At 52.4% G+C, this 13,001-nt stretch overlaps 1 protein-coding gene across 1 annotated transcript in view; it reads left to right on the top strand.

Moving 5' to 3' along the window:
- LOC119868085 overlaps window positions 1–13,001 on the top strand; it is a 30,538-nt gene that overhangs the window by 10,855 nt on the left and 6,682 nt on the right. The window contains exon 7 of the mRNA XM_038586443.1: window positions 9,051–9,118. Within this exon, the coding sequence (XP_038442371.1) occupies window positions 9,051–9,118 (68 nt within the window). The remainder of the gene's footprint in view (window positions 1–9,050; window positions 9,119–13,001) is intronic.

Raw genomic sequence — 13,001 nt, 5'->3', positions numbered from 1 at the left:
ACATGGCTAACTTTCTGGGAATTTAAGGTAGTGCAGGAGCCACTTTAAGGATTTTAGCTGACACTGAGTGGTACCACGTAAGGACCTGAAAGGCTGAAGACTGTAAATCAAGGATTCGTCAACTCTAGCCATGGGCCCGATCCAACCCACTGCCTGTTTTTGTCAGGCTTGCAAGCTAAGAATGATTTTTTTTTCACATTTTAAAACAATTTCACAAAATCAAAAGGAGAGTAACATTGATGGCAGGTGAAAATTATATGAAATTTAAATTTCAGTGTCACTGATAAAGCTATATCTGAACACAACCTACCCTTCTGTTTGGTTACCATCCATGGCTGCTGCCCCACTACCTTGGCAGAGTGCGTGATTGAGACAGACACGGTAAGGTCTCCAGCCTCAAGTATTTACTATCTGGGCCCTTTACAGAGAAAGTCGGCCCCCCCACCCCACTTTAAAGGATACTCCAAGACCCAGGGCAGATGTCTAGATGAGATAGGCTTGTGTTACATGAAAAAATGCTCAATACCACTTGACATCAGGGAAGTACAAATCAAAACCACAATGAGATACCACCTCACACCCATCAGAATGGCTAAAATGAACAAATCAGGAAATAACAGATGTTGGCAAGGATGTGGACAAAGGGGAACCCTCTTACACTGCTGGTGGGGATGCAAGCTGGTGCAGCCCCTCTGGAAAACGGTAGGGAGGTTCCTCAGAAAGTTGGAAATAGTGCTACCCTACGACCCAGCAATTGCACTGCTAGGAACTGACCCCAAAGATACAAATGTAGTGACCCGAAGGGGCACCTGCACCCCAGTGTTCATAGCAGCAGTGTCCACAATCGCCACACTTTGGAAAGAGCCCAGATGTCCATTCACAGCTGAATGGATAGAGATTGTGTATATGCACAATGGAATACTACTCAGTCATCAAAAAAATATGAGATCTTGCCATTTGCAATGACGTGGATGGAACTAGAGGGTATTATGCTGAGCAAAGTAAGTTTCTTCCTTTGTAAGAAGTTTTCTTACTTACCTAGCTCAGAGAAAGGCAATTACCATATGATCTCACTCGTATGCGGAACATAAGAAACAAAACAGATGATCATAGGGGAAGGGAGGGAAAAATAAAACAAGACAAAATCAGAGAGGGTGACAAACCATAAGAGACTCTTAAACATAGGAAACAGACTGAAGGTCCCCAAGGGGAGGTGGTAGAGGGATGGGCATTAAGGAGGACACATGATGGAATGAGCTCTGGATGTTATATTAAGACTAATCTCTACCTCTGAAACTAATGCTACATTTTGTTAATCAATTAAATTTAAATTTTAAAAAAGAGAGGGATAGGCTTGTCTTTTAGCTTTGGGCCTCTGTACCTGACCAAATAGGCCATTGGGTTCTTCAAGCAGTGAATCTAGATCTCAAGGGATGAGACTGTCATCCCTTTTGGAGAAAGGTATCGTCCCCATGAACCAGGGCTGACAGCTCCTTCACCGACATCAGAGGATCAACTGACCTTTCCCAGCCAGCTCCCACCTCATTCCTGGTGTTCAAGGAGGCGGTCCCGTTGCTCTGCTGCGGCGCGGCAGGTGTCCACAAGAGGGAGGCAGCTCTCCTGTTCGCGGGGTGTCTGATGGGCCTCCCAGCTCAGAGGAGCCGCCTCCGAGGCCTCTGGCACTTGCAAGCCTCCACAGAACTTTCTCTGGAATGATGGACAAGGATGGCGCCCTCTTCCTGTGCAGGAGCCACATAAGCTCCTGTCCCATGCAGCCAGTCTGACATCGCAGTGGTTCATCATCAGACCTATTAGTCTTGAAGTATCAGTAATTAAAAAAAAATAAAAATAAAAAGGAGAGGAAAAGAAAAAAAATACTGGTTGAGTGTCCCTCCCTTGCCCTTGCCCACACCTGACCCCCTCTGCTATTGCAGTTGAGCACACCATGCCAGATTCTAGGCCATGGCCTCTCAGCTCTAAAATCACCCTTCTGCACACCATATTTCTGTTTTTCCGGATGATTCCACATTAGGCTCCAGTAGGTGAAGATGGTGGAAGAAAGGATTCATCTCCTCCTGGAAGTCTGCCTCTTTGGGCTTCCTTGCTTCGGTCTGTGGCTCTGGGGGCTGCCCCCGCAATATTTCCTCATCCCAGAGTAGCAATGTCATCCCCTGATGGCAGCTGAAGCCCGTCTGCCTCCCCAGTGTCCACAGCTCAGAGACATACCCGCTGGCCATGCCCCATCCTCAGAGGTGTGGGTCCCAGGTCCACCAGGTCCTAATTTTTTTTTAAGTTTTATTTTAATTTATTTGAGAGAAAGAGAGTGAGTGGAGAGGGGAGGCAGAGGGAGAGAGAATCTCAAGCAGACTCCACGCTGAGCTCGGGACCCAACGTGGGGCTTGATTCCACCGCTGCCACAAGATCATGCCCGAGCCGAAACCAAGAGTTGGACACTTGGCTGCCCCCGCCAAGGTCCTAAATTCTAATTCCTACAGGTGACAGGGCCTCCTACGTTTAGGATAACCTAGTGTTCTCTTCCCACCTCTTTAGTGACCTATTAATTGAGCCTACTTAACTACAGTTTATATTAAATTCTCACTGCTTAAGTAACCGGGGTGGCTTCTGTTCCACAACGGGACTCTAACCAATACACAATTTCTCTCAGGTCTAAAACTCGCAAGGGATCTTGGATCCCAGACCCCCCCTCCCCCAGGGCCTGCTTGGAATTTTTTTTAAAGATTTATTTATTTGTTTTTATTTATGATAGAGAGAGAGAGGCAGAGACACAGGCAGAGGGAGAAGCAGGCTCCATGCCAGGAGCCCGACGTGGGACTCGATCCCGGGACTCCAGGATCACGCCCTCATCCAAAGGCAGGCGCAAAACCATTGAGCCACCCAGGGATCCCCCTGCCTGGAAATTTTAAGTCTATAAATGCCTCACGTGCACTTACATGTAAGAAAAAAACAAAGAAATACCACTGGGTGGAAGCTGAGAAAGGGGCACCAACGATGGGCTCGGGCCTCATCCCCCTGGGGACGCTACGCTCAGCCTGGGGCCCTGGCACTCTGTCTCTCTCCAGCCGGGCAGCCCCGCACCTGTACCTGCTGGGGGACAGTGCCTGAGGGCTCTCACCCAGCCCCTCAACCCCATCTCCCAGACAAAGGAACCCCAGAAAAATAAAAATACCCACTGCCCCACAAGGGCCTGGCGAGACGGAGTCAAACGCTCGCGCATCTTCATAATTGTTTCTGGTCCGGCAGAGAACAATTCTCAGACACAAATCCTTCCCAGGCAGCGCCGGCCCTGGGAAAAGAGAAAGAGCCACGTTGGGCACAAAGAGAAGGAGGCACAGGACGCCCAAGCTGCTCAGATCTGAGGAAAGAGGCCCGGTCTGGAGGGTGCCACACCAAAAAAAAAAGACCAAATGGCAAAGAAAGAGGACACCTTCAGGTCAGGCGCGGATTGTGTGGCTTATGGGATCTCGGTAAAGATTATTTTCCAGAAGGGGAAAAAAATTGAAATTGCAAATGCAAAATGCAGGGCAGCAGGTGCAGGGGAAGGGCCGGGAGAGGTGCGGGCGGGCGGGGGGCCTTGGAGCTGGGGAGCCAGCACCCCCCCCCCAGAGCAGCCGCATCCCTGGGATGCACGGCCCATCTTTCCCAGAATCTCACGGACCAGGGCATCCCTGGGTGGCTCAGGGGTTAGGCACCTGCCTTGGGCCCAGGGCCTGACCCCAGGGTCCCGGGATCAAGTCCCATGTCAGGCTCCCTGTGTGGAGCCTGTTTCTCCCTTTGCCTGTGTCCCTGCCTCTGTGTGTGTGTGTGTGTGTGTCTCATGAATAGATAAATAAAATCTTTAAAAATAACAAAAATAAATAAAATCAAAAAAAAAAAAAAAAGAAAGAATCCCGCGGACCCGCTGGGCAGGACCGGCCTTTTGCCGTGAGCTCGGGCGCCCCCTGGTGGCGCGTGCCCGCCAGGCCCGAGGGTGCCGTCCGGCCTCCAGGCCCCGCGCCCCGGGCCGCGTCCACCCTGAGAGGTACCTGCCTGTGCGCACCGTCCTGGGCACACGATAAATGTCTAATGAAATATATTTATCCCAAAACATACAAAGCAAAGAAAGCTACTTTACCTAAACCTTTGTGTTCTCTTTCTCCACCCCCATGGGGTTATGCAAACGCCAGCATCCTGGTCTCACCTCTTCTCTCGGATCTTTTTTTTTAAGATTTTATTTATTTATTCATGATAGACACAGAAAGAGAGAGGCAGAGACACAGGCAGAGGGAGAAGCGGCTCCATGCAGGGAGCCCAACATGGGACTCGATCCGGGGTCTCCAGGATCACACCCTGGGCGGAAGGCAGACGCTCAACCACTGAGCCACCCAGGAGTCCCTTCTCTCGGATTTTTATGTCCAGCGCTTGCTCCTTTTGCCTGCTGCCCTGCTTCACCCACATCAGGCCCTTTTAGGCTGAAGGCCGCCTGCTTAACCCAGTCAAGCCTTGGGTGTTCAAACCACCAGGCACTGCTCTTGGTGGAGGTGACTGCACTCATTGGAGGGGAGGAGGGATGCAGGGGAGGGGGGATGCAAAGGGGAGCCTCTTCCCACTCTCAGCCCACCTGGGTGTGGAGGCTCCGGGCAAGACAACCAGCGCCAGGGACAGGGCAGAGGAGGGACGCTGAGCTGACCATTGGGAGCCACTCCTCCTCCCGCTGACTGACGACAGGCCGCCAGGCCCCAGGACCAGAGAAGCTGACTGGTCAACCCCTCCCACCTGTTCTGGGGACTGGGGACCATGGCTCTGCAGAGGTGCGTGTGTGAGCCCACACAGTCCATCCCTAGCAGACGTGGGCATGGATTCCTGTTTCAAGAATTCACTTCATTTCCTAACGGACAATAAAAATTTGACTTCCCTGCTTTAGTCTCCTTCCCAAGAAACTTTGGGGGGGTGCAAATAGTTTTGGGGGAGCCTCTCTGAACCCTCCTCTGCCCTATTTACTCTACGTGTCCACACTCAGGAGGAAGGTATGTGAGGAGGTGGGACCAGGGTGGGGTGGGCATGGTCAGGGCTGAAAGGGCAGGAGTGACTGCGGGTGCTTGTCTCTCCCAGTCTTCCAGCGTCTCCTAAGAGGGAGATCTCCTGGAAACCCAGATGTACGTTCTCCTGAAGCCACCCTACTTCCAGGATGGCAAACTGGAGGCCTCCGTGCCACCCACCCAACCCCACACACATCCAGTCACTCCCATGGACAACACAACTAACGAGCACAGCAGTGAGCGGAGATGCCATTGCAATTCCTGCTCCACAACAACCTCCAAAAGGCCCCTTCAAGTCAACTGAATTTGGCAAATGAGATAAAACCTTCTGATCCTGGCATATCTTAAAACATAAATATAAACATAAGTAGGTGATTTCTTGTCATCCAGAACATTCGTTCTCCCAAATCGGAGCTTCACACCTGCTGAACCACAACCCTGTACATATCTCAAATCCCTCTGCCTTTTTTATTAATATTTTATTTATTTATTCATGAGAGACACAGAGAGAAGAGAGGCAGAGACACAGGCAGAGGGAGAAGCAGGCTCCGTGCAGGGAGCCCGACGTGGGACTCGATCCCAGGACTCCAGGATCAGGCCCTGGGCTGAAGGCGGCACTAAACCGCTGAGCCACCCAGGCTGCCCACCTCTCCTTTTTTTAAAATTGGAGTTTCTTGGTTCTTTCAGTATGTTCTTGATCATGATCTCCCCCCTCAGGGCCTTTGCACTTGCTTCCCTTCTCCCGGCCCCGCTCATTTCCTTTCCTACATGCCTCGTGCCTTCAATTCTCTAGGTTTCTGTTCAATTACTGCTTTATCAGAGAAGGTGTCTCTAGCTAACAAGCACCCTCTGCCCCCATCTCTGCCCTGCGCAGACTCACCTGGTCTGCATAGCATTTGTCACCATTGGGTTGATCACTCAGCTATTTATGGGTTGATTTTGTTTGTTTGTTTGCTTCCGCTACCAGAAGGTAAGAGCCACACGTTAGGGGCTGCCTTGCTTGTTGCTGTTCCCCCCATGCCCAGAGTGAGGCATCAAAAAATACATGCTTCACAAATGAACAAGCAAGTCCATGAATAAGCAAAGAATTTTGTGACAAAAACCTTTCGCAAGGGCACCCCCTGCCCTCTGCACGGGGAGGCTGGCAATAAAGACAACATGCCAAAGGCAGACCACCTCCAAGTAGGTCTTCCCCACACGAAATTCACAGTATTTAGTAATTTGGCTGTAAATATAAGCTTCCCTATCCCCTTTACAATATAAACTCCAAGTTGGACAGGACATGCAAACACACAGAGAATATGCCCCCGGCACATATAAAATGCCTCGCTAACTCAGACTCCTTGGAAATAAGACAAAAGCAAATTACCGGAGAGTCCAGGCTATTCAAATTGTTAACGAAATACACTTTTATTATTTTCAAATCCAGGGGCACTTTCCTTATTCGGCATTTGGACGCTTAATATCTCAATTCAATTTAATTCAATTCAACGCGCCCCCCCCCCACCAAAAAAAGCCACAAACCCATAAGTAATCAAAGAGTCCTTCAGGCATCCGCAGCAATGAAAATATCCAAAAATAGCCCAAAGCAGGAAATCTGCTGAGATTCAGTTATTTTGCTAGCCAAAAGAAAATGGGACTTCCCATTGGGTATCAATGCCCATGAAAGTGAAACTCTATCAGCATCCACGTCAGGAAGAAGGGGAGGAAACAGATATAACAGTAATAGTATCAAACAACCTCAATGAGGTTGAGCACTTCCTACACGACAGGCCCTATTCCAACTGCTTCCCATGTATTACTTACGAAAACCCATTTAATAACCAAATCAGGGAGCGACTGTCATTTCCTCGTTTCACAGATGAGGACACTGAGGCACAGACAATACAATAATGAGGGGGAAAAGCGGAGAATTGTAGGCAGTTGGGACGGCGGAGACCGGAGGCGGCTGAGAGGGAAGCCCCATCGCCCTGGAGCAGCACCCCTGTCCTGTGGGACAGGTCTCTGAGTCTATAGGGCAGCCCGCTCCCCTAAAACCTCCGGAGTGATTCCCCGGGAGGGAGGGCACTCGATTTGCTTGAATTTTCATAAAGCGATGATCCAGAAAATCGCTGGTCTAGAATCCCTCATCGAGGTGGGTTGGCACCTCAAGTTATTGCAGGAGCTACTTTATGTCGTTGAATGCGGGTGGTGGTGCGTGGGTGGCCCGGCCCGGTGAGCGGCCCACTCTTGCTTTCATTTCAAGTGATGATCTCGAGGTTGTGAGATCGAGCCTCGCGTGGGGCTCCACGCCCAGGGCAGAGTCGGCTTCAGATTCTCTCTCCCTCTGCCCCTTCCCTGCTCCCTCTCTCTCTCTCTCTCTAATAAATACAATCTTTAAAAAAATGTTTTTGAATCGGTGTAACCAACATGCTCATTTTATGTGAATATCTTTAAAAGGCCTGGAACCTTACTTGTTCTCAAGTAGTTCAAGCAATTCCCACAATTTTGTTCTCGCCCCCCAATCGGCATTTCCTTTTCTTTTATCGGTGTGAATGGGTTTCACAGTGCAACACTTCTGCTCGGTCCCAGAATCTGAATCAGGAGACCCTGTGCATGTGTGTGTTTCTCCTGCCAACCCGGGCCACCCACAGTCCTGGTCCCTCCATGGTCCTGGTGCCTCCACCATCCTGGTCCCTCCATGAACCTGGTCCCTCCACCGTCCTGGTCCTTCCATGGTCCTGGGCTGTCCATGGCCCTGGGCCATCCACAGTGATGGTCCATCCATGGTCCTGGGCCCTCCACGGTCCTGGGCTGTCCATGGTCCTGGGCCATCCACAGTGGTGGTCCCTCCATGGTCCTGGTGCCTCCACTGTCCTGGTCCCTCCATGAACCTGGTCCCTCCACCGTCATGGGCTGTCCATGGTTCTGGGCCCTCCATGGTCCTGGGCTGTCCATGGCCCTGGGCCATCCACAGTAGTGGTCCATCCATGGTCCTGGGCCCTCCACAGTCCTGGTCCTTCCGTGGTTCTGGGCCATCCACAGTGGTGGTCCATCCATCCATGGTCCTAGTCCTTCCATGGTCCTGGGCCATCCACAGTGGTGGTCCATCCATCCATGATCCTGGGCCCTCCATGGTCCTGGGCCATCCACAGTGGTGGTCCATCCATCCATGATCCTGGGCCCTCCATGGTCCTGGGCCATCCACAGTGCTGGTCCATCCATGGTCTTGGGTCCTGCTCCCTCCACGGACCTGGTCTCCCCATGGATGTGGTCCCTCCACAGTCCTGGGCCCTCCATGGTCCTGGTCTCTCCACAGCCCTGCTCCCTCCATGGATGTGCTCCTTCCACCATCCTGGGCCCTCCACGGTCCTGGGCCCTCCACAGTGCTAGGCCCTCCACAGTGCTGGGCCATCCACAGTCCTCCACTAGCTGACAAACCGGTCTGCAAGCAGGAACCATACACACCAGTCAGTCTCCCCACAGCTCTGGAGAGAGAGCCAGGGCAGGGGCGGAGTGGTAACTCGGGGTTTACGACCTTCTCCACTCACACATAAAATCTGTCAGCGCTCAGCCTGGAATCATAAGCGGGACAAGTGAAACTTTCTAGGTTGCCATGGTTCTTTCCAAGTTGTGTGTTCGGAGCCAATGGGATCCACGGGCCACAGTTCCTGGCCAATGTCTTCAACAACCCCTTAAAGAAGCCCTCTTGTCTTGTGCGTTATATCAAACCTACCACTGGATGAGTGGAAATCGAGACTTTATGTAGTTTTTATATGCTGTAATATTTTTTTCAAATAAATCTCTCCTAGAAGTCCAAAAAAAAAAAAAAAAAAAAAACCCTTCCGTCTGGTCCATGGTATGCTGAACATTCTTGCCCAGGACTGATTTTTTTTTTTCCTCCAGTTTTCATTGAGTAACTTCTAAGGCGGCTGTCCGTAATTGTTTCCATTCACAAACTGGTCTTAGTTGTCCCTCTAATTTATAGTGTGACCCCAAAGTACCCCACATAAGCCAAGCCTCTCACTCCCACAGGCCGCAAGTACTTCAACCTCAGAGCAGACTCCAACCCAAAACGTTTCCGCCGGCTCTTGGAGGACCCGGTAAGAGCAGACGGGTCTGCATTAAGACAGGGTCCCTGGTAGCTGCAGGGGCACAGCGAGGCCTCATCTGCTTCGTGAGGGCACCAGCTCAGACTCTGGATTTACCCCCCACCAGGTCCCCCAGTGCAGCTAAGTATACTCCAGGTCTTGGTTGCCTGACGGCGCCCACATGCACTGATGCTCTCCAGGGGGTTGTGTTTCTTTGGCAAACCCTATCCCTCTTAAGGGACTTGGGACGTCACCGCCTCTTCCACCGGCAGATGACCCCTGCCCTGCAATCTGTGTGTCCTCTTAGGGTGGCCTGCCAGAGGCCGGGGTGCCTGGGGCGCTTTCCAGAGCAACTCCACTGTGGGCCCCCAAATTAAGGCAGCCTCCAAAGGACAAAAGCAAATAAAGTCCTGTGTTCAGGCTCCAGGTCGGTGAGGTTTTGCATCATTTGCACAACTTGGCACGTGATGTGGGTCACCTGAGGTTAACAACGCTTAACGTTCATGTAGCTCCGTCGACGATGGATTGTTTCCCATTCCATTTGCTTCCCTGCACACGCTGATTTTTCACATAGATGTATTACCTTCAGAAAGAAAAACATCTTTCTGGGATTCCTGGGTGGCTCAGTGGTTTGGCGCCTGCCTTCAGCCCAGGGTGTGATCCTGGAGTCCTGGGATCGAGTCCTGCGTCGGGCTCCCTGCCCTCCCTCCCTGTGTCTCTGCCTCTTTCTCTCTGTGTCTCTCATAAATAAATAAATAAATAAATAAATAAATAAATAAATAAATCTTTAAAAAAAAAAAGAAAGAAAAACATCTTTCCTTAATCAAAAGACATAGAGCTTAGATTTTTTTTTAAGAACTTCATTTTTTTTAAAGATTTTTATTTATCTATCCATGAGAGACGGAGAGAGGCAGAGACACAGGCAGAGGGAAAAGCAGGCTCCCTGTGGGGACCTCAGTGAGGGATTTGACCCCAGGACCCCAGGATCACACCCCGAGCTACCCAGGCGTCCCAAGCTTAGATTTCCTGTATTTTAAAGTTTAAAAAATGTTTAATGGTTTATTCCAAGTCTGTGTTATTTAAGAGTGATACATATATTTAATAAACTGACCCGGAACAAATTTTCTGGAAAGATCCATGATCCAGCTCCGTGCACTGTCATCAAACTCGCTCCCCTCTGTCCCCTGGAGGGGAAGGCCGCACGGCCTCCCCTTCCTGACAGCCCGTTGGTCACCAGCAGGACAGAGCACCAGGCCTCAGGCTTGGCATGTTTCCTCAGTAAGGCCTCCAGTGGGAAATCTCAGAAGTTCATATTTTCCCTCACCCCGAGAGATACACGAAGGCCAGACCCAGTAGTTTGGTTCTTGCAGGTGAGTGACCACAGCTGCTGGAGGGACAGCCCCCTGGATTTTCCAGCTACCTAAATTTCTGACAGCGGGGGCTCATCCTCTGGGCGCAGTCATCCCATAGATTTCTCAGACTCCCTTTAGAGTCATCGGGGTGACCATCAGCCTGACAGGAGGATTGGAAACATATTTCATGGGTTCTCACCAGTTATTTCCAGAAGGAAGTCTCCCAAACTGATCACAAGATAAGCCTGACAACAGTTAGATCTTGTTTCCTTTTAAGCCCATCACACTAGCAAGACCCTCACCTTTGCTGTGCTTACCTGAAGCTGCTGGGACGCAGCAGCCCTCCTGGGTGCGGAAAGGAGAGAGGAGAGGAGGGGACAGGGGACCGTAGAGGTCCAAGAGCCTCTCCTCCCACCACCTCCACAGAGCACCCTGCCCCCGCCCACCTGGCCACGCCCACCCACCCATTCCCTAACCACAGGCGAGGTCTGGGGCTCCCAGGGGGGCTGTCCCACAGGGCTGCAAGGTTGCTTCTCGCAGCCCCTGACCTCAAGCAGTGCACAGACTGCTGGGGGAGCCCACCAAGGAAAGCAGAGGTTGCAGGACAGTGCTCGGGGTGCTTGGAGATAGGCACAGGTGTGGTGGGAGCCCCGTTGGGGGGGGGCTGTGAATAGCACCCAGCCAGCTGTGCTTTGGGGTCACACCTAAGTGGCATGGAAGAAAATGGTCAGGGAATCTTGAAACGTGGCTTTGTTTGCCTTCCAGCGCTGCGCACCAGACCCCCCTTCCTTGGTCATGCATCCCCATGCTTCCACTGTCCTGTCCGTCGACTTAAATTTTATTTAATTTAAAAGGCAAGCATTTCTACTTTTGTGGGGTTTACTGTGCTTTTGCATATTGCTGCTTTTGAAAACATGAAATATTTTGATTTTTTTCTCGGTCCATAATGCGATGCAAATAGTGGAAAACAGGATCACCAAACGGCCTGAGGCTGGGAAGGTGCAAGCCCAGCGTCAGGTCAAGCGGCACAGGGCCCCATGAACAGCTGAGAAGGACCTCGCAGCCCTCACGTGATCCTTAATGTGCTGATACTCCAAACCCTAATAATCAACAACATTAAATGCTAGGACTCCTATAGTACACGTTGCAAGTACCCCTCCTGGTGCTTCCCGCATTGGAATTTGACAGCAAAACAGTGAGGGGTCCAGGCGCCCTCACTCCCCTTTTACAGAGCAGGAAACTGAGGCTTGGACACGGGGTGGCTGTGCTCGTGGGGGGCCGAACCCTGGCCGTCTGCGCTCTGCCTCCCCCCCAGCCCCAAGCGCGCAGGGATCCGGGGCAGGTGTCTCTGACTGGGGGGGCCCAGGGCTGGCATCTCAGGCTGGGGGGGCCGGGGCTGGTGTCTTGGCCTGGGGGGGCCCATGGCAGGTGTCTTGGCCTGGGGGAGCCCGTGGCAGGTGTCTTGGCCTGGGGGGGCCGCCCGGGCTGGATGTCTTGGCCTAAGGGGGGTCCGGGATGGGTGTCTCGGGCTGGGGGGCTGGGGCTGGTGTCTTGGCCTGGGGGGTGGGCATCCGGGGCGGGTAGCTCAGCCTAGGGAGGGCACCGGGGCGGGTGGCTCAGGCTGCGGGGGCCCCCGGGGCGGGGCGGGGAACCCTGCTCCCCAGGGGTGCACGGCCCCGCCCAGACCGCTGGACGCTGGGCCCTTCACAGGCCGGGTTAGGTAATCTCCCCACCGGCCAAGGAGCTTCAGCTGCCAAACCGCAGGGAGGGATGAGGCCCAGGGAGGGAGGGGCGCTGAGAACTGTTTGTTGTTGCTTTTTCTGAATTAAAAGAAAACAGGGAATGGAGCAAGGGAGGGAGCAAAGTTCAAGGGAGAATCTGGCAAGTCACCTTGGGCAGACCCCTGGACTGCTTCCAGAACTCTCTCTTGGAAAGGGCGAGGCTGCCGAGTGTGTGATGAGTGCTTAGTGAGTATTCATTGTGGATGATGGATGACTGGCCTGGAATTTGTCCACACCACAAATTTGTTCCTCTGTACACCCAGGCAACCAAGAAGCCAAAAGAGGTGGGGGGGAGGGGATCGGGGTGCTGCTTTAATGGCACTTTCACTGGGCTGTTGGCACGGGGGCCTCCGAGCCCTGGGCCCCACCCTCCTGCATTGTCTCTGCCTCCACTCATTCCTTTCCCGGGCCCTGGAAGCAGAGCCCCGGGTGACCCTTTCCTCTCCGTGTGCGCGCTCACAGCACCGTCCAAACCCCTCCCCAGGCACATACTGGGGCTCAAGAACTAGGAAGTTTCTCGAGGGCAGCCTCCAGCCTCCCTGCCTCCAACCCCTTCCCTCTGCTGCCCCCACCCACCCTCAAAGCTGCCAGAATCACGTTTCCGTTCACTGGTTTTGATCATATAACATCCCCACTTGGAAGGCCGGAGTGAGTCCCAGTGGCCTTATATGTCAAATCTCAATTTCCAACCATGAGCATTAAGATCCTCCCCCATGGCCCCCCATCTTGCCTGCCCCGCCTCAGGGACCTTCTCTCCTAACT

This window comes from Canis lupus, chromosome 38 (assembly GCF_011100685.1).
Source record: "Canis lupus familiaris isolate Mischka breed German Shepherd chromosome 38, alternate assembly UU_Cfam_GSD_1.0, whole genome shotgun sequence".
Classification (NCBI taxonomy): domain Eukaryota; kingdom Metazoa; phylum Chordata; class Mammalia; order Carnivora; family Canidae; genus Canis; species Canis lupus.
Note: the sequence above shows the minus strand (reverse complement) of the source record. Positions and strands in the feature narration are given on the sequence as shown.